Here is a 21,397-nt window from a genome sequence, read left to right on the forward strand (position 1 = left end):
CAATAGGACGTTCACAGGAGAAGTATTGTGACAAAGTATTGACAAGTATTGATCCTAATCTTATTAATGTAGAATTTTGTTTAGTTTCTAGTAGTTTTAATGCGATTTAACATTTACAAGACTTCACTGGAGCTTTGTAAAAACACAGTAAAAAACATGCATTACTTCAATTACGTTCACTGAAACATAAAACTCCTCGTACCTGTAAGATTTCCTGAATAAAAGCATTTTTAAGAGTTCAAACGAAACTCAAATCCGAATATATGTAAACGGAATCCGAAGGATCGCCAAAGTACATTAGAAAGAGTCGTCAAAAGTGCAGAGCAGTTCTACTTTGTATGCGCCGCTGCAGGGCATTCATCTTGCCATTGGCACTGTACCAGCCTCGTACCAGTACTGCAATACCGGCTCCGAAGGTGGACAAGTTTTCTAAATTTATGACGTTGATAACTAGAGTAGAGAACTAGATCTGGATCGCACTATCCAAATTAAATTACTCCACTCTACTGTACCCAAGGATTTGTCCTTTGGCACAGTACGTAGAAGGACAGCGGGACAGTAATGTAAGGCAGTATTGTCGCAGAAGCGAAAGAATAATAAAGAAAATGTCAGATAGACATCTTCGATCGGGTTTTTTTTTATTTAGTTTTTGGTACATTTGCAACTTATGTCGGAAACAGTTAAGAAAGAGCTTGTATTTTTCATGGCAATTTATCACCAATTTGGCTTGTCAACGTTTCAGTGCTTAAACAATGGTTGAAAACAAATCATATATTTATCTAGTCTTCATATACTTTTACCAAATTAACTTCACTTTTAGTACTATTATAAACCAGATAGTTAAAACTGCATTAAAAATTCACCTTTAAAACATGAAGCCGACATCAGCACACTCTAAGATTCAACATGCAAAAAAATGGGCTTTAGATCTTACAATGGGAGAAGTACTCTGTCAGCATTCTAAGTGAATGGCTGAACTAAATGAGTACAGGTTTCACCGAAAGCATTTATTCGGACTTTTGAGTTTCGAAGCCGTATAGGAAAATGTAGTGAGCATTCTGCAAGAGGGTGACTTGACTTTTCCTCTCCGGTCCAGCAGGGGTAGAAGTTTAACTAAATACACACAGAATCTGTAAGGGTCATTCGGAGCTGAGAGTTTCGCTATGCAGGAGTATGCAGCGAGCCGAGTGAAGTAGCTCGGCTCGTTCCATCCGGTCCAGCCGTGATGAGTCAATACGCCTCAGGCCACTACGCTACAGACAGAACGGTGACCCCTGCGTAAAATTATACACACTATGGGCCTAATATATCCACTGAACCTTTGTGCGTCCCTTGCTGTTGTTTCCGCTGCTTGTAGTTCCGGTAATTCGTAGGACAGAACTTTGCTCATTCTGTAAGTTTAGAACAAGAATTCTACTCACCACACACAAACTTGTCAATAAAGCAAAAGATTTGTAAATATCTTTGAGCTTGTTCATTGGGTTCTTGGATATAGCGAATCTAGAAAAAATGCAACCTGCCTACGTTACTTTGAAACACGTTCTTTCACAGAACGGTAAATAGTAGGACATTTTTTCTTGGTTGTAATTTAGCTTAACGTCGAAACTGTAAAAATGCGTGAATATCGGTTACAATAAGTTTTTATATAAAATGGATCGGAGAAATTACACTTGACATTTAAATCGGGGTTGAAAGGCTGTATTATATCAACTTCATCCTATTTAGTGACAGTCCCACATTCTCGTCAAAATTACAGTCAAGTTTATGCTAGTCTTGAGTTAATCTTTGTGTCCTAGCCTACCTCCTCAGTTTGAAGAAGATAGAGCAATATTAAAATCAGGCATCTACGTTTAGCTTGTAACCAGGCGTTGTTGACAATTTAAACGAAAACCCCATGTGATAAGGTAAGTCACAGTAAGACAAGTTTCAAATCTTAAAATAAACCCAATACCTCAACAATACGTATAAACTCCAATGAAATAGAGAGACGAATAATGATGATGTTTGATTTACTCGTGGTGTAAATGAAATAGAACTGAGTGTAGTTTTCTTAGCATTGATGTTTGATACCTCCGATCAAAATAAAATAAAACTAGGGGAGCAGAGGTGATTTTTTGGCACTTCTGATATTCTTCCCACCGTACTTGGGCCACCTTTTCCTAGCTCGAGATATTTCGTGGGGACCGATTCACTTACGGAATTAAATATATAGATTACGAAAATAATCTCATACACATACGATATATTGATAGCATCAGCTAGAAAATCATGTTCTCATATTTTTAATACATATTTTCTCCTTTGGACAATTAAGGAAAGCTAATAAAGAAAAGACGAGGCGGAAGCCACAAAAGGTGGAGGACTCGCGATCTGAGTGAAGACTCTGATAGAGAATACATCAAGACTGCAAGGTCGCTGGACTTTGCCTTGTAGGGAACAGGCAAGAAGGCAAATAGGCAAACAGGCAAGGAGGCACGCACTAGAGAAACTGTCCTTTCGTTATTACACCATTAATTATAATCACACTTGCAGCCATTAGAGTCAAAGTAGGTGTCTCGGGTCCGTGGGAATCGCGAATATCCTAGAGTTGCAGGATTGTTCATTCAGAGGGAATGGCAAATACACGAAGGAGTTTGCTGTAAGATTTGATGGGAGATGTTGTAAAACAAGGGTTTGTATAATGAACAATATTGCTGAGGCGAAAGTGGTGATGAGTTAAACTTGTGGTAAATTGTGATTATTAACTAATTGTGAATAATTAAATGGGAAAAGGTGTAAACGAATGAGGTTTGGATGAGAAAATTTAGCTTATTGGTAAAGTTGAGACTCGTTAGGTGAAAAGGTCTTGCTACTGTGTCCTCATTTTTCATGGACACAAAATCTGTAACACAAAAAAATCAAATGTGTACAAGTGCGATACGATATGTAAATGCGGAATGACAGACAGAAGGCAGCTGTAGGTTGTAGAACCGACCGGTAGACACAGCAAGATTATGTGGAAACGGTTGTAAATAAGACGAAATCCTCGTCAATAAAAAAAATAGGAGGTAGCAGAGTTTAACACGTAGCGAATGCTATCAACTTTCAATAGTTCACGTTATCACACATCGCATTGTTGCCATCCGTAAATAGCATAATTTTTCTGATATACCTAGTGATCGTTACATAAAATAGTACTTTAGTATTATCCGGAGACCACTTATTTTAGAGGGTTTTTTTTACTGAAGACCAAAAATAACTAAATTTTTTTTTAAAAGAACATACTTTAATTGACTTACTGTACAAATTTGACATGATTTCGATTAGCAGCCTTTTAAGTTCTGCTTTACAGAAGGCAGCGATGTTGGCGAGGATTGAGTTGAATGCGTCGCAGCCGCTAGCTGCCACATGTACTCCGCCAAATAGGTATACAGCGCGCTGCGGCGGTTATGTTAGGTTGGGGTATCATAATATGTTTGTAGGACTTTTCCTCGTTTCGTTATGAATCTAATGATATCAGATGTGTTAACGATACCAGAGATACAGGCGGTGACAGGTGATAAGCGCGCTCCTATCAACGACCTGACCTTGGCCTACATGGGGGATTTGGTGGGCGAAAGTATGACTCATCTAGTATAGTTCGATTTATAACGAAACGAGTAAAGTTCTACAAACATATTGATGATAACCTAACCTAACATAACCACCGCAGCGCTGTACAAGGGTGGCCTCCGGAAAATTAACTATTTGAACAACAATGAGGTCCTAAACTATGAAAAGAGATGATTGCCGAAAATCCTATATATACTTTGAGGGTATCTCAAAAGAGTACCTTGTGGAAGCGTTCATCGTGCAGGTCTAAAAGTTCCTAGTGGAAGTGGGGTTACACACATTGTACCTTGTGGGGGCACAATTTAGGTGGACCTTGAGATCTTTCACATAAATCTGTTAATCTCTAAATACAAATCTCAGAAAATCCAAAAATGTACCTTGCTCAAAAAGTTGACCATAAGTGTACCAGAGGCTATTGACAACAGGATGCAAGCGTCAGGTGAACTTACCCATGATGGAGGTCAACCGTCTCAGCCAGACAGACAAAGAGTTTTGGGGCCAGTCAGTAATAAGAAACATTTCGACCGGGAATGTGGTCCTGGCGAGGTACCGAGCAAGTACAATGCACCCGAAAAACTGCTTAAGGTCTGGAATCCCTGTACTTAGCGATTCCGTATTGGCACTGCAATGGGGGACGCAATTTACAATGTTTTGCCGCCAATGTCGCGGCGGGCCACAAATCTCCCGCCAGACAGAAAGAGTACACCGCTTGATTTCTGGGTACTAATTAGCAAACAATGCCGGACCCGGCCACCTCACCAGGGGAAAAACTTTCCGGGGAAGAAAAAATTTCAACCGCTGTTACTGTGGGAAGCTGCAGGGCGATGCACTTGCGCTACTTGCGAGAAATTGGGCAGAGTTGAAGAAGAAGACAAAGGACTTGGAAGCTGTTGGGGAAGAAGGAATTGTGGATGTTATAGAGAATCTTGCTTTAATTTTATACTCCTATGCCATAATAGTTACATGTAACTTAGCAAATTATGCACATTATGCCATGTAACATGTACAAGACCAGTCAGCATATTCGAAGCTTTTAAAGATTTACAAGATACCTACTCAAATTTACGGTTCTGACAGAAAAACTGATTCTAACTCCAAGAGTAGGTATGACACCTTGATGAACAATGGACGAGAAATTTAAGAGTACTAGTGCACCTGTTGCTCGAATTCGAGCGATTGCAAAGTAATACAGGCGTTATTTAAAAAAGAACAGCAGTCATAATTTCCGTTGATATAACTCACTCTGAAAACAAACGTTTTTGTGTGTATCATGTGTTTACTATGAACAGCTGTAATTAATACAAATTATTCATCTGTTTAAGTAAACAAAATATTTTCTTCATAAGAAATACATTAGGATGTTTATGGCCTGTGAGCCAAAGCCCGAGGACTTTTATTACAGAAATTGGTGAAAGGGGGCGTCTACAAAAAAAAAAAATCAATTCACCATTTAATTATATCCTCTGCTTTTCAACCTTCGTCGTTACGTATAGACTTAAGTGTGTAAAGTCAAAGGCCCATATTGGGACCAGTTTTGGGCATAGTTAACCAAGCTGTTTTATTTATTGTAGGAGCATACTTTTGTGCGGGCTTTATTCTTTATTTTTAATATTAGTAGCTATTGAATCTTATGTTATCTATACTCTTAAAAGTTAATACCATTCACTGATTCACTGATCACAAAAACCTACTGACCATAAGAAATCAGATATTAGGTGTGCAATAAGAAGCGTTTTCAAGAAAATCCATCAGAGCTCTGCCCCAGTTGCCTCGAAAGTTCCCATGTTATCCTTATGGAGAAATGATTTGTTTACATTTGAACAGATTAATATTTTTGAATTTTATACTACAACTAAAGGAAGGTTGTATTTATTTAATTGATTGAAAATATGTGCATTATTTTGTGGCTTGAAAATAATTGGTCTTTAGTTTAAGAGCATAATTTTTTTTGCAATCGATAAATGAATTTAAAAATCAAGATGTACTCTATGTGGTGATGTTTTTAAGTTCTATTTCTCAGCAACTATATAATAGTAGGTATATTATTTTATGTGTTCAGAATATCAATGTTAAAGGAACAATAATTTGCAATCGAGTTTCACCTAATATTTTAAGGGATGACATCTGCCTTCCTCTATCGCTACTTAATAATAATTTATGATTGGAGCTCAAGAGAGAGCACAAGTGCTTTGTAAGTATAATCAATTTCACACCTAGCACTTCCATAAAAATGGCACAATCATGCAATTTCAGATGAGATGTTGCCTTACAATCCCGGTTCACGTTTTTGGAGGATTATGTAAAAACTATTAGCTGTTTATGTTTTTTTCGTAAAGAAATGCATACTACGAATAAAAGACACATTGAGGAGATTACATTGAGAAAAGACACTTTTATGTGAGTACATTCTACTTGGTTAAAACATCATAGACACTGAAGACCTGCAACTATTAGGGCCCTTTGAGGGCTATAAAAACCAATAAAACATCAGACAAAGGTTTTTATGTCACTTAATGTTAATTTAAGATAAGACATAAAACTGCCCAATTTAGTAATGGGAGATCTGACAGTACTATTAGAAAATAAGGTCTAATCATGTAAACCAGTAAACCTATAGCAGATACAGCGGGAATAGGTTTTTGGCCGAAATATTATGTAGGTAGTTTCAGAGTGAGCAGTCTAAAGCTCCAGGTAGAAGGATAGTCAATGTTGTAAATGAAGAAGTTTTCTCTTGCATTAATTAACTTAAATGGTCAGATATGTAACATAAATTTTCGTGAGGGTTAAGCTACGTGGTAAGCTAGTAGTTTGTGAATTTTACTTTGGTTCTCGGAATCGGCAACAGAAACAATTATGATATGACTATGATCTACTTCAAAAATTCTTCATCAGTGCTACAGCAAGGAAAAGTCTCTATTTTTGCTATAATATGCGTTAAAACTTTCGAAGGTTTGACGTAGGCCTTGGTTGCCATATAAGATTTTGTAAAATAACAAAGAGCATGTAGCTTAAAAAAAACGTAATGTTTTTGCAAGCCATCTATACGGGACAAAGGAAAGGAACTATCAGAACAATAGCATTGGACATATTATACTACAAAATTAAGAACCAATAAGCCTTTTTCCTATTAGTGAGAAGACAACACTAAAAATTAATTTTACAAAAGGAAATCAAAACACTTAAATAATGCTGTTTTACAGATGGTGATTCATATATATTTACAACGTGACATTCACCTTTGGACGTAGGTGATCTGATTAGATAATCCACATTATAACAAATTCAGTAACGGATATATAAATGAACTACGGATTTTGGGTTGTTTAACAGACAGGTAAGGTTTAGTCTTGAGAGAACAATTCAGTTATTATCACAGTGTAAATTGTTAGACAAATTTAAACACATTGTCAGCTCCCACTTGTTATTTTGTCCCCCCTTCCAGTCACAACCGAGAAACTCCTGAATGGAAAGGTCCCAAGATAAAATCAGGGACTCGGACCCATGTCAACGAACCTCTGCAATCAAAACGCACAGCTGCGTTACGCATGTTATGTAGAAAACGTTACGATATGATTTGCCGTCGTAAAAGTTCCCGTCATTACGACCGCCATTATGCTGGCATTGTCGTAAATGTGGCGTTGTATATGTGGATTGTGATTTTAAAACTATGATTACCCGCTCGTAAAGTCCACTTTGTAAGGTGCCCGGGGAGCTTTTACATGGCTACAATGGACTTTTATGTTGTTGAGTTGCATAAGGATGGATGTAGTGTTTTAAACACCCGTATAAATCAAAGATGCATAAAACCTAGACAATGCTGGGAGAACTCGGGGATTGTAGGGACTTGCAATTGTTTGAAATTGTCTGCATTGTTTAAAAATGTTTTTCAGGAATGTGATATGCAACTGGGACGGGTGGCGACGTCCTGTAATCCGGCTACTAGGAGGTTACGAATTGTGGATATTTATAGGCATGCACTGTGGATGTGATACTCCCTGATGTGGATTAACGTCCACACGAGTGAGTACTACGACTATCCGCAGTACTATCCTGAATATTAGACCAATTCGTATACACCAAGGCAAAAATGTGGTTCGGATTCCACTATAAACTGTAGGTCCCTTAGTTGCCATTAGCTGTATGGGCTATCAATTAACAGCTAAGTCTAACTAATAAACTGAGACTAAGGAATATGTCGGCCTTAGTCACTAACAAGACTACAAGATCGCGCCACTCATCCTACACTCATCTTCATTCATACTTGGCTTAAAATATCTACTTTGTATGGTCGCCAATTCATTAAAAAAGTATTTAAAAAAAGTATTAAACAGGCTTATTAGAACTGAGCACTGGGCGGTTAGGTTGGGTTAGTTACAAGATGTAGTTGTTAGCTTATAATCTTTCAAATAAATTTTTGGAATAATTTGAATTATACTATGTTAAACGTGACATAATTAGGCTGTGATACAACTGCCAATAGGCGTATTTGGTTATTTGAACTATCGATATAAATGAATTGAACATTGGTGGTGCTATTGGGCTGTTAGGTTGGATCAATTAATGTTGGAGGTTAGATCATGTGAAATTTGTCAAATTTTACATGCTAGGTTAGTTTTCTGTATATTATTCAAACTTTATCGTTTTACATGGTAAACATTATAATTGTTTGGATAGTTTACACCATTGACTAAATATTGGATACAGAAGTCAAAGGTTTAAACTATCCATTATGATCTATTGTTAACGATAAAAGGAGGTTTTCTTACATCTGTTGATTCGGTAAGTACAGTGCAATTATCCCTAAAAGGACTTAACCCAGACATCCATAATCAAAGCACACTTTTGACTCCAAGTAGTTCAGTACAGTCCAGATAATGTTCGGTAAAAGGTTACACCATAGACTAAGGAAACAATTAGGTTACACCTATTTGAGATTCGTGTTTGGGATGGAGGGGGGGGGGTAAAAATTAAAAAATTTACACTTTTTTTGTTTTTATTGGATATTTCTGAAAAAATACATTTTAAGTACAAAATACGTCATGTACAATAATCTACAAAACAATCTAAACGAGATTGTCCTTTTCATCATCTTGTTAAAATGAATGGTTACACAGAAGCTTAAAAATTGACATTTTCGGCCATATTTTAACGCTTCAAAAGTCCCGGTTGTAGCTAATAATTTTAAAACAAATAAAGATACAGATACAAAACTTGGAACAAAGTCACTGGCCATTATTTAGTAATACGATACCTTCTCATGGTGGCGGCTCGCTAGGAGTCAGAAGAAAATCTTTAAGGTAAGCATAGGTTGATATGTAAATCAAATTAAAGGTTATAATTCGTAATAAGGTTATAGATTTATAATTCGTTTCTAGTATATGACCTTGATACTATCGTATTGGTGATAATGTCCTTTATTACGTGACCATATAGGTATTAAGCTGCGCTGCGCTATTTGCCCGAAATAGCGCCATCAATAGACTTACAAGCACGCATTCGTGAGTTATTGGCAGGTTCACACCAATGAATATGGGCGGTGTTCAGGAGAGGTTTGGTTGGGTTAGTCACAATATCGCAACCTTTCCAGTATAGAAAGTTCTGTACTGTATTCAAGAACCCAAAGAGAGACGTTTACAAAATTATGCACACTAAACACGTTTTTGTGTAACCATCAACAAGAGGTATATAACAATAAAATGTCATCTCATTCTATAAGCTGTGCTTTACTTATTAAAACTGTTCTCGTTTCAGGGACTCATTATTTTTTCTTATTACAGGCTAAGTAAAAAACTCAGTAGAATTGAATGGAAAAGGTTATAGGTTACTGGAACAGGTTATAGGTTACTGGAATATGTTACGCATCAAAAAAGGTTGCTATCACTTTGATAATCATACTTACAATTAATTTCGTGCTCCAATCATTGAAGTAGGCGAAATCCAATTATATGCTAAGCGAAATCTCGTGAAATCCGGTATAATTTTGATTTGTAAAAACAAGAAAATTGCTTTATCTTACAAATATATATTTCGTACCTAGGGCCGAAAATGAGGTTTTGCCGGCTCAAGGTAGTTTTTAAGTTCGAGACGAAGTCGAGGCATGCACTGTGGATGCGATACTCCCTGGTGTGGATTAACGTCCGCACGAGTGAGTACTACGACTATCCGCAGTACTATCCTGATAATTAGACCAAATCGTATATACCAAGAAAAAAATGTGGTTCGGATCCCACTATAAACTGTAGGTCCATTAGTTGCCATTAGCTGTATGGGCTATTAATTAACAGCTGTGTCTAAGGAATGTCGACCTTAGTCACTAACAGGACTACAAGATCGCGCCACTCATCCTACACTCATCTCCATTCATACTTAGCTTAAAATACCTACTATGTATGGTCGCCATTTCATTGAACAGTATTAACAGTATTAACATAAAACGATCGAGAGCTGCAAAACCATTTCGGTCCGTGGTACGAACGCTATTTTTCACCACACTATACCCTATTACCACTATTCACCCCAATAATAATGCACACTGATAGTCAACACAACTTATGTAAAGAAATAATTTGAGGAATCAGAAAAATAATAATAAATAGTTGCTAGGCAGCGGTGACAATAAAACAATTCTATTGCAATGCCATGGATACTGATTGTGTATGCATTAATACTTTAAGAAATTAAGCGAGCAGCTAATTTTGCGGCCCTAGGGATGTAAAAACCTGCTCGGTCCCCAAATGACGATGCCAGCTGGCATGGCCAGCAAAACGTAGCTTTCAGCCACCAATTAATTAACGTATTTAAAACAGCTAAAAACATCATAGTGTGGTGAAAGAGACTTATCTTTATTCTTTTAAAAATCCCAAAGGTCCTATAATTTTAAATTATTCTGTGTCAATTTTAAAATTAATAACGCAAAAACCAACAACTATTTATTGCAATCATATAAAAAAAATGGCTTGTTTCATTGGGATAAGGAAAGATACATAGTTTTCATACAACTAAAGAGTGGGTGCTAAACAATAAAAAAATGGGACCCAAGGTGCCAAAGCAAAAAATGTTTAAAAATTAAAGATCATTTTATCAAGATGATGTATAGTTCCACATTCACAAAAAAACTGCATCTAAAACAGGTAAAAAGGTTAAGATGAGTCAGCAGGCGCTCGTTTTGCTATGAAGCCCAGTGGCGATCACGAGGAGAAGAAGAAGGAGGGGAGAGGAGCTAATTGCTGTGGACTGGCTACAAATTATTGTCTCCAGCATCAGCCATTCCCTTGATTGTTGCTAAATACCATCCACAACCGCTGCACTCGGTGGATGAGTCAACATCTAGACTATTTTACATTCACCTCAGGGTCAAAATACTACGGTAGCCTACCTGAGATGAACAATTGACTATGCAGGTACTAGGCAACAGGGAAATAATGTCAATTAAATATTGTACGGTGCGATGCTAGTTGCTGGTAGTCTGCATAGATCGGAGAACTAGTTCTCGTAACGTTGAGGTTAACTCAAGCATTTAAACGTAGAGAGTGAATTTCTTCACCCATCGTCGGAATTGTCTTATTAATAACGAAAGAAACTGTCAACAAAGTTGAGCCCAATGAGGTGGCACCAGCAGGCACTCTCTCCCTATACAGTTTTACGCTTCAACCTAACAGTCCGATCCCTTAATTACAATATAAGAAGAGCAAACAATCAACATGTACTTATGAATCCTAATTTGGCAAGCAAGAGCCCATATTTCAATAGTATCAAAATGTACAATAACCTGCCTCAGAAAATCACCCAAGAACCTTAAATTAATAAATTCAAGATGTTGAAGATTTATTTAATTAAAGCTGCCTACTACACTGTTTTAAAAAAATTATCTCAAGGCCAGATACATTAATGAAATGGAAATGAAATTAGTACGGAGAAAATAAAAATCAAGAAAAAGAAAAACCCTGTCGACCAAGTCGATGATGCGATACCAGTGGGAATACTTTAAGTAACCAAGTAATCACTGCTTAACTTATTCATGGATGAAAGCATTAAGTCTTACAGTGATAGTATTTAATCATTGGTACAATGCTTTACTGGACAAACTAGTACGTTGTATGTTAGCATAGAAAATAGTCGATTTTTTAGGTGAATGAGATGAAACGTAAACATATACTAGAACTTAACACGTACTGCTTACCAAATCATTCTAAACTTTTGAAAGTAAACAATAGTTTAGAGTAGACAATAAATTATTTTGCTAGCTACTTATAATTATAACATCTACAGCATTCTTGTACTTATATGTTATTTAATGGTAAAAGGAATTAAACATACCGGATATGGTGAACTTATAGGTTTTCAGATGCCTCGAACAAATAAGTAAATAAGTAATACAGTAATCATTTATTTCATTCCGATAACAAAAGGTTTTCTAAGAAAATTAATCATAATGATTTGCAGAAATGTCAAACTTATGTTATCTCATGGGTCTGGGTCGTTGCTGTGGAAGATAGTTAAAGTCTCTAAGATCTACTATTGGAAAACATCACATTTATATCGTATTTTAAATAATAATTAATTGGGCTACAAAAGAAAGGAAAAAAACTACAAACATAAATTAAAACACTAACACGCTTTAAAATGATAAAATAAACCAAGAAATTATAACGTTACAACAAAATGGTAACAGGAACGGTCAGCGGTGACGGGTAGCGTTTGTACAGTGAACAGCCATAATCAGCGGCGCGCCGCGGTGTGGTGTCGATTGGAAGATCGCAGTCGTGACGGGGGCAGCTCCCGAAGGTCAAGGGTCACTCCCCCGCCTAATTCGGCTTATATGACCTGGCGGCTACTCCCACCAATTAACTGATTCTGAGATCAAATAATAATTCCTCAGCGCCGCATCACTGACCACTACACCCACGGGACTTCCTCACACGATAGCATGTTGTGGCCGATACTCACAGACGATACCGTGTCATGTGTCAGACTTGTGATATACCTCAGTATCACTGACCACTCACTACACCCACGGGACTTCCTCACACGATAGCATGTTGTGGCCGATCCTGTACCTCACAGACGTTACTGTGTCATGTGTCAGACTTGTGATATACCTCAGTATCACTGACCACTCACTACACCCACGGGACTTCCTCACACGATAGCATGTTGTGGCCGATACTGTACCTCACAGACGTTACTGTGTCATGTGTCAGACTTGTGATATACCTCAGTATCACTGACCACTACACCCACGGGACTTCCTCACACGATTGCATGTTGTGGCCGATACTGTACCTCACAGACTTTACTGTGTCATGTGTCAGACTTGTGATATACCTCAGTATCACTGACCACTCACTACACCCACGGGACTTCCTCACACGATAGCATGTTGTGGCCGATACTGTACCTCACAGACTTTACTGTGTCATGTGTCAGACTTGTGATATACCTCAGTATCACTGACCACTCACTACACCCACGGGACTTCCTCACATGATAGCATGTTGTGGCCGATACTCACAGAAGTTACTGTGTCATGTGTCAGACTTGTGATATACCTCAGTATCACTGACTACTACACCCACGGGACTTCCTCACATGATAGCATGTTGTGGCCGATACTCACAGACGTTACTGTGTCATGTGTCAGACTTGTGATATACCTCAGTATCACTGACCACTCACTACACCCACGGGACTTCCTCACATGATAGCATGTTGTGGCCGATACTCACAGACGTTACTGTGTCATGTGTCAGACTTGTGATATACCTCAGTATCACTGACCACTCACTACACCCACGGGACTTCCTCACATGATAGCATGTTGTGGCCGATACTCACAGACGTTACTGTGTCATGTGTCAGACTTGTGATATACCTCAGTATCACTGACCACTCACTACACCCACGGGACTTTCTCACATGATAGCATGTTGTGGCCGATACTCACAGACTTTACTGTGTCATGTGTCAGACTTGTGATATACCTCAGTATCACTGACCACTCACTACACCCACGGGATTTCCACCACCTCCTCCCGTTTTCAATATTTCTTCTTTGATCTTGAGGTATTTTCTGTTCTTCCCACATTGATTAACTGTTTAACTTGTTCTTAACCTATTGAATATTACAAACATTAATATTTACTCCCAAAAAGCTAATGAGTTTAATTTTATAAACAGCTGTTTTTTGTTGTTAAAATTGTTCTATGTATTTCTTATGGGGAAAATCCGACTTTGACCTTTGGTCTCACACCCTTAAGAGTAGACATTTTTAAATTGTAAAACCTTATTGCAAAATACATATTTAGACGAATCTTTTGACACCTTAAACGTTACAGTTGATCAACAAATAAGGGAGGAGTTGCGTTACCAAAAAACGGCTTCACGTATTATATATACAGGGTGTTTTTTTTAAAAACTTGCATCTTTATTTATGTAAAAACCGCAATAGATAGAAATATGCAGTTTGTGGGAATCATCTATTGAGGTAGGGGGCCCAATTTTTTTGAATTCAACGTTACATTCACATTCCTCCCCTTCCACCAACATAATATTTTTAAATAGCAAGGTACCCCTTGTGACATATCAAATAAAAGAGTATCAAAAAAGAAAATGTTTGGTGAAAAAAAATTGAAAATCGGCTCATGAATTTGTGAGATAATCCCCCCTCCTTTTCCCCTACCCATAACTTTTCTTTTTTATAGCAAGGTACCCCTTGTGACACATAAAATGAAAAATAAATTTCACCAAACATTTTCTTTTTTCATGCTCTTTCATTTGATATGTCACAAGGGGTACCTTGGTATTAAAAAAAAATTAAGTTCCGGGGAGGGAGGGGGGGGGATATTTCACAAATTTATGAACCGATTTTCAATTTTTTTTCATCAAACATTTTCTTTTTTTCATGCTCTTTCATTTGATATGTCACAAGGGGTACCTTGCTATTTAAAAAAGTTAAGTTGGGAGCAGGGGGGGAAAGGGGGGGAATGTGAATGTAACGTTGAATTTAAATAAATTTGGCCCCCTACGTCAATAGATGATTCCCGCAAACTGCATATTTCTATCTATTGCGGTTTTTACATAAATAAAGATGCAAGTTTAAAAAAAAAACACCCTGTATATAGATAGATAGATAGATAGATATCAGCGTAGGACGATATTCACATCAGATTAAAAGTATTTGTTATTTAAATACAATCTCACAGATTTTAACTCAAAGAACAACTGAGACAAAATTGCAGCCGTGCAATGATTTCTTGAATTTGCAATTTGAATATTTGAACCGTCCAAATTTTTTATTTGAAGTCATCTGATAGAGTTCGGATTTGTTGTATTGTATGTTACGAATAAAAACCATTAAATTGATGTGCGTATCAATTAATTCTTATATTTTTATGACTTTCTTTGACCTTTTAGTGTGGCCTTGCCTTTGGGAGGTAGTGTATCAGTTGCATTTTAAATTTATGAAATTCATGAACGGCTGTAATTTTTCATACGGTAGCCGGTTTAAGTTCGGGTTTGCGGCATTGTATTTTACAAACAAAGTGTTGTTTGCCACTATGTATATTGTATATTTTTTGCATTAAGCTCGTTAAGTGATAAATCTTTGTTTATTTGACAGGGAAAAACGACAAAATTAAGGACTACACTGCAATAATCATCGCTGATACTAAGGAGGCTGCCATTATTGTAAACGGAAGTATGAGGAATAGGACATGCTTACTTTTCAGTAATATTACTCCGTGGAAAAGGTGTCCCTATCTCAGTGGCGTCATTTCACAAAATCCTTGGGGGGGGGGGGCAACCATTGGGGGGTACGGGGGGTATTCCGTTCCCCCCAGCAAACGGGGGGGGGGGGGGGGTTCGGGGGTCCTCCCCTGGAAAATGTTGCAGGTTTTAAACAAAAAAAGAGGGGTTTAAGCTTATTTCAATTGTCAAAAGCACTTAGAATAAAAACAAAATTATGAGTCAAATTTATTTGAATTTAGGCAGAAAATTAATGAAACTAACAATTATTGATAACAGACAGAAACATAATAATATGTTGGTAAGTTAGTCATCTAAGAAACGTGATCAATAGTTTCATGGTGTATTAATATTATTTTTGTTATTAGATTTATGACCAAATTTTCTTGTACACCATTTAGACCTATATAGCAATAATTACGGTTGTATTCATAGCCTATAGTTCACAACAGTTTAATTTGGTTTTTAAATAAAATATAAGTATTTAGGTACTTAAAAGCAAATCAAATTTTATTATAAATAAAATAATTTGACACAAATAATTTGAATGTGCTACTGAGACACTAAAAAATAATATTTTTGTTTCAAACTACTGTAGAAGAATAGGCAAGATTTTTGTCTGCCGTGCTTTTAAGGATTTGACAGGAGAAAATATTTGTATATTAGCTAGTACAGCATATTTTCTTTCTCTAGCCCAAGAGCATTGGCCCCCCCTGCCATCCTCAAATGACGCCCCTGCCCTATCTATGCCAATTCCAATTTTAAGATTGATGTATTTTCTTCTCAAGCAGGGCTATAACTATTTATATCGGATATCCTCAATGTTTGTGAAAATGATAAAAACCGATTATTGTTTTTATTACTCGTGAGACTAACAAAGGCTAAGAAAAGGCTAAGAATCCGGTCTTGATCGGGGAATAATCAATAATATAACAGTAGCAGGGCTCATGTATTCAGTTAAAATTTAATAGAAATTGGACTGAGTCCAATCAAAATACAATAACATCAACAGACAAAACGCATACAGCTTAGACGATCCAATAAAAAAAATTGGAACCAGGAAAAATACACAGGAAAATACTGGGACTGGGACTATAACAATGCTGATAACATAATTAAAATGTCTGTCCGTATGCACAAGAGGCTAATGGGCCCACATTTTGCACGGCGATGCACTCGGGGCATTACTGAAACCACAACATTAAGTATAGCCAAAGTTTATCATGGGTAGGAAATTTAAATCAAAAGTGTCCAGGGGGAATGCAAGTACCGAGAGAGCATAAATATGGTCGCGATTTTCCAAAGTAAATCAGCCGGCTTGGACCGGTCTCATTTGCATCCATCGTGCCGGGTTAATTGGCTATTTAGCCGAGCCGCTCACCAGAATAAATATCCCAGCAGCCGTGGCCGCACCGCTGGCTGGTGTCCCGGCATTGTTTCTACTGACATAATATCTCTCCACAATATTCCGGTAGTCACACCGCTGGCTGGTGTCCCGGCATTGTTTCTACTAACACAAAATCTCTCCACAATATTCCGGTAGTCACACCGCTGGCTGGTGTCCCGGCATTGTTTCTACTGACATAATATCTCTCCACAATATTCAAGTAGTCGCACCGCTGGCTGGTGTCCCGGCATTGTTTCTACTGACATAATATCTCTCCACAATATTCCGGTAGTCGCACCGCTGGCTGGTGTCCCTGCATTGTTTCTACTGACATAATATCTCTCCACAATATTCAAGTAGTCGCACCGCTGGCTGGTGTCCCGGCATTGTTTCTACTGACATAATATCTCTCCACAATATTCCGGTAGTCGCACCGCTGGCTGGTGTCCCGGCATTGTTTCTACTGACATAAAATCTCTCCACAATATTCCGGTAGTCACGCCGCTGGATGATGTCCTGGCATTGTTTCTACTGACATAATATCTCTCCACAATATTCAGGCAGTCGCACCGCTGGCTGGTGTCCCTGCATTGTTTCTACTGACATAATATCTCTCCACAATATTCAAGTAGTCGCACCGCTGGCTGGTGTCCCGGCATTGTTTCTACTGACATAAAATCTCTCCACAATATTCCGGTAGTCACACCGCTGGATGATGTCCTGGCATTGTTTCTACTGGCATAATATCTCTCCACAATATTCCGGTAGTCACACCGCTGGTGGATGTCCTGGCATTGTTTCTGCTGGCATAATATCTCTCCACAATATTCCGGTAGTCACACCGCTGGCTGATGATCCGGCATTGTTTCTACTGACATAATATCTCTCCACAATATTCCGGTAGTCACACCGCTGGCTGGTGCGCATGCTGGTGGTGAGATTAACGAGGATACAGTAACTTTCCCGTGACTCAACAAGGACCATCGCTAGGGCTATGAGCTGACACTGTTCCACGCATTACCGTAGCTCTTTAGCACAGAATCGATCGCCTTCTCCAGTGTTAGTTGATAAGTGGTATTTTATGGTTAAATAATCCACCGATCTGTTTCCTCAAGTTTCCCAGCGTATCACACCCAGCCCACATCTGATCGAATCGCAACATAGTGTCCGCTAGACGGATCGATCCTAGACGCGTAGGACGACCTGAAATTCCACACCTGTGAAAAAAGATGAACTCAGTGTCGAACAAGGTTGCAGAGGTAAGGTGGATCAGATGCCATCTCGCCTGAAGATCCTGTACATAGTGGCCGTTAATGTAATGTTTATATGCAAACGGCACCGAGCCGAGCGGCTAACAACTCATTGCTTCTACAACTTGGCTTGGAGACTACGCTGCCAGCCAAAACAGGCTTTGGCTAAAGGGAGATTTTTGACAGCGATTGTCCTTCACTTAACTTTACCGAACTTGGTTGTAAATACTTCGACTTCGACAACGCACTACTTGACTTGAATTGGGAGAGGGTACAGGCTTAGGCTCAAACAAGGGAGGTTTTTGACAGCGATTCGTAAACTTTCCTCGAAGAAAATGCTCCGTCAACTCATTGCTATTAGCTGGATAACTACTTGATCAGCATCGTACTTGTTATTACATTACCTGAAAGTACAAAAATACGTCAAATAACACTTGTAACAATATATTTACACTTACACTGTTTACTCACAAGACCTATATTTTTTTTAACACAAGAGATACATAGAAAATAAAAGGTGGGTCTGATGATGATTAGAGTGTCCAAACGAAAACGTGCTTTATACGTATTTACCGTTATTATAATCTAAGGCTTACCTTACGATTCATCAATTGGATCGTAAGGTAAGCCTTAGATTATAATAATGATTAATAACGATCCAGAGGATATTTCTCCAAATGAAAACAAGTATTTACCGCCTTGTTAGTAAACAGTATAAGTGCAAATATATTACTACAAGTGTTATTTGACGTATTTTTGGACTTACAGGTAATTTAATAACACGTTCGATGCTGATCAAAAAGTAATTTAGTGAAGCTAGTCAAGCAAAGTTTGCTTCATAGGGCTACAAGAATCAAGATTTCTACGAAGATTGCAGATATTCACTTCAACAAAGAATGTATCAAGAAGAGGATAAAACCCTAATACTCCAGTTGGACTTATAGAAACTTCTCGGCCCGTACTTCCGGTAGCCAATTGTATATGGGACGCCATTAAGATTGTTGTCATTCGCCTATGAGCCTATTCGGGTCTGATGATGATTTGAGTGTCCAATCAAAATCGATCATCACTTACCATCTTTTATGTGTACAGTATTTAACGTCTTGTGAGTAAACAGGATAAGTATAAATATATTACCACAAGTGTTGTTTACGTATTTTTCTACTTGCCTGGACGAATGGTTGAGTTTACAAACACAACTGTTCGTGTCTTTAAGGGAGATTTGTGAGTGACAGTGACTAAAACAACGTTCCTGTTGCTGCGACAGCTCATTGCTTGTCTGGAATACTTAGTGTTTAGAGATACAATGTTGCCAGGTAAAACATAGTGTTATAGAATGATTTTAAAGTGAAAATACCCATAAAGTTTAGTGAGTTAACACACTAAAGACATAACGCTCTCGGGTAAAACAAGAGATTGGAAAAATGAAGATATTCAAAAATATTTTGAGTTGGACATACTTTTTGCTTCACTATTCGTGCTTCAACAATGGCCTTGGACAGAACGCTGCCATCCATCCATAACATGATATAAAAGTATGTTAAAGGATTGTTTTCAACAAAACAATTATTTAGAGCAAGAACATTTCCTTGACACTGAGTGCTTCGTAAATTTAAGGTTAATAGGTTTATGACGAACGCGTTTTTTTTACTATTGCGAGTCAGACTTTCCTTTGACTTGATTGTTTCCACAGCATTCATGGATATAAATATTTTGACAGTGAGTTCTTTTTCAAAACTTGACATCTCTGTTGGAATTTTCTACTGGAAACGGAATCATAACCTTACAAAGCCAACTATCATAAATCAAACAATCATGGAGGTCATCATGATAATTCTACGAATCTGGTACAGTTTACAGTAGTCCCTTCACACAAAAACATTTGAGCCAATAGAAACTTTCACTTCGACGCTTTATGGAAATGTAAACGTAACCTAACCAAGCAAACGAACAATATATGCTACAGTTTATAACATAAGAAAATTAAAGTATCTCTTAGTTTTACGACTAATTTTCAAATCTTTCTCGTAGTACTCAGATGGAAATGGAACTGGAAACATAAGTAAACCAAGCATCGTAAAGGGGATTATTGGATTCCAATTGAACTACTGCTGATTAGTCTAAAACCTTTTTTTCAAATTGTCGCTAGTCTATACAAAGGTAGAGACTTCGACTACATTTCACGATACTGAGGTGGAAATGGGCTCCCAACCCAACAAATCAAACAGTGGTTCATTAATAGTACTTATAGTATTTCCAAACACCGATATACATATTTTAATTATTCTTTATACAATAGACTCTAGGACCAAACGCACATTTTTATATAATGGTAACATTTCAGTACATTGAGGTGGAAGTGGAACCAACCGGACGTAGCACAACAAAGAACAAGGACACTTGAACCTTATGCATTTCCTAAGATATTGCTTATACCAGCTCAGGACTTACTGTACAATCTTTTGGTAAAACACACTTTCACTTCAACTTTTCATGGAAATGGAAACTCACCGCGCATGGAACACACTTCCATCTCCACGGGCTCCTGCTGGAACCATGGCAGCTGGGACTGGTCAGCAAACACCATCATGGCTACTGGGACATGTGTCACGAAGGGTGATTAGAGGACGAGACGCTACCGAAAAAAGACCGGTTGAACGGTGAGAATTAGAAGTTTAGGACGTACGCGAGCAACGCGCCAGAGACTCACTGAACGGGCAGAGCCGCTGGAGAAACCTGCTGGACGAAAAAAAAACAAAATAAAAACGTCCGCGCAGGGGGGGCGGGAGTAGGCCGCACACTACTGCAGCCGTCAAACAGTTATTGTTTCTACGTTTGTGGCTTTGTTTTACTTTTGATTTTCTTCTTGTTTGATTTTTAAAGATTTTTATGGGTGGTTCACTCACTGGTGTCTGTACTTTTTCTGTCCTACTTCCATATCATTTAATAGGACGCTTGTCTCTAGCCCGGAAGCGTTTTACACATTTCTTCAGGCTAGACCAGTGAACAAAAGCTACTGACTGGTCCCAGGATTCAATCTGTGATCTTTTAATTATCAGGCAAGCGTTATAACCACACAGCAGCCCATCTTAAATGATTACATGCACCGTTGCGAGTCTATATGCATAAGATATCAATAAATACTTATCATAAATATTATAGGCTAATGAATTATTTTTGTTATTCTAGTTGCAATGACATATTATTTAGTAATGATTGTTGATACAAATTTATTTCTAGTGGTCTGTATTTATTATTTGAATTTATATTAAAACTGATTAAATTGGCTTAGCCCTTGCCTATGCCCAGTAATATAGATATTAGATGAACGCAATGATGCTTGAATATTTGAAATAAAATATTTTCAATTAATGTTTAAGGATTTATGCTTATTTAGGGGTTGTCACTAAACGGTAACAGTAAAAAC

The 21,397-nt window shown here is 37.8% G+C and overlaps 1 protein-coding gene across 2 annotated transcripts in view; it reads right to left on the reverse strand.

Moving 5' to 3' along the window:
- The window catches only part of LOC129005722 (LIX1-like protein), a 96,464-nt gene that overhangs the window by 20,126 nt on the left and 54,941 nt on the right, over positions 1-21,397 (reverse strand). Inside the window, exon 1 of one of the 2 annotated variants that reach the window (XM_054434705.1) lies at positions 20,482-20,609. The exons of the other annotated variant lie outside the window; for it this stretch is intronic. Within the exon in view, the coding sequence (XP_054290680.1) occupies positions 20,482-20,560 (79 nt within the window). The 5' untranslated portion in view covers positions 20,561-20,609. Of the gene's footprint in view, positions 1-20,481; positions 20,610-21,397 lie in introns of those variants that run through there. 2 annotated transcript variants of the gene reach the window in all.

This window comes from Macrosteles quadrilineatus, unplaced genomic scaffold (genome assembly GCF_028750875.1).
Source record: "Macrosteles quadrilineatus isolate MER2022 unplaced genomic scaffold, UCM_ALF_1.0 Scaffold_31__1_contigs__length_1484076, whole genome shotgun sequence".
Classification (NCBI taxonomy): Eukaryota; Metazoa; Arthropoda; class Insecta; order Hemiptera; family Cicadellidae; genus Macrosteles; species Macrosteles quadrilineatus.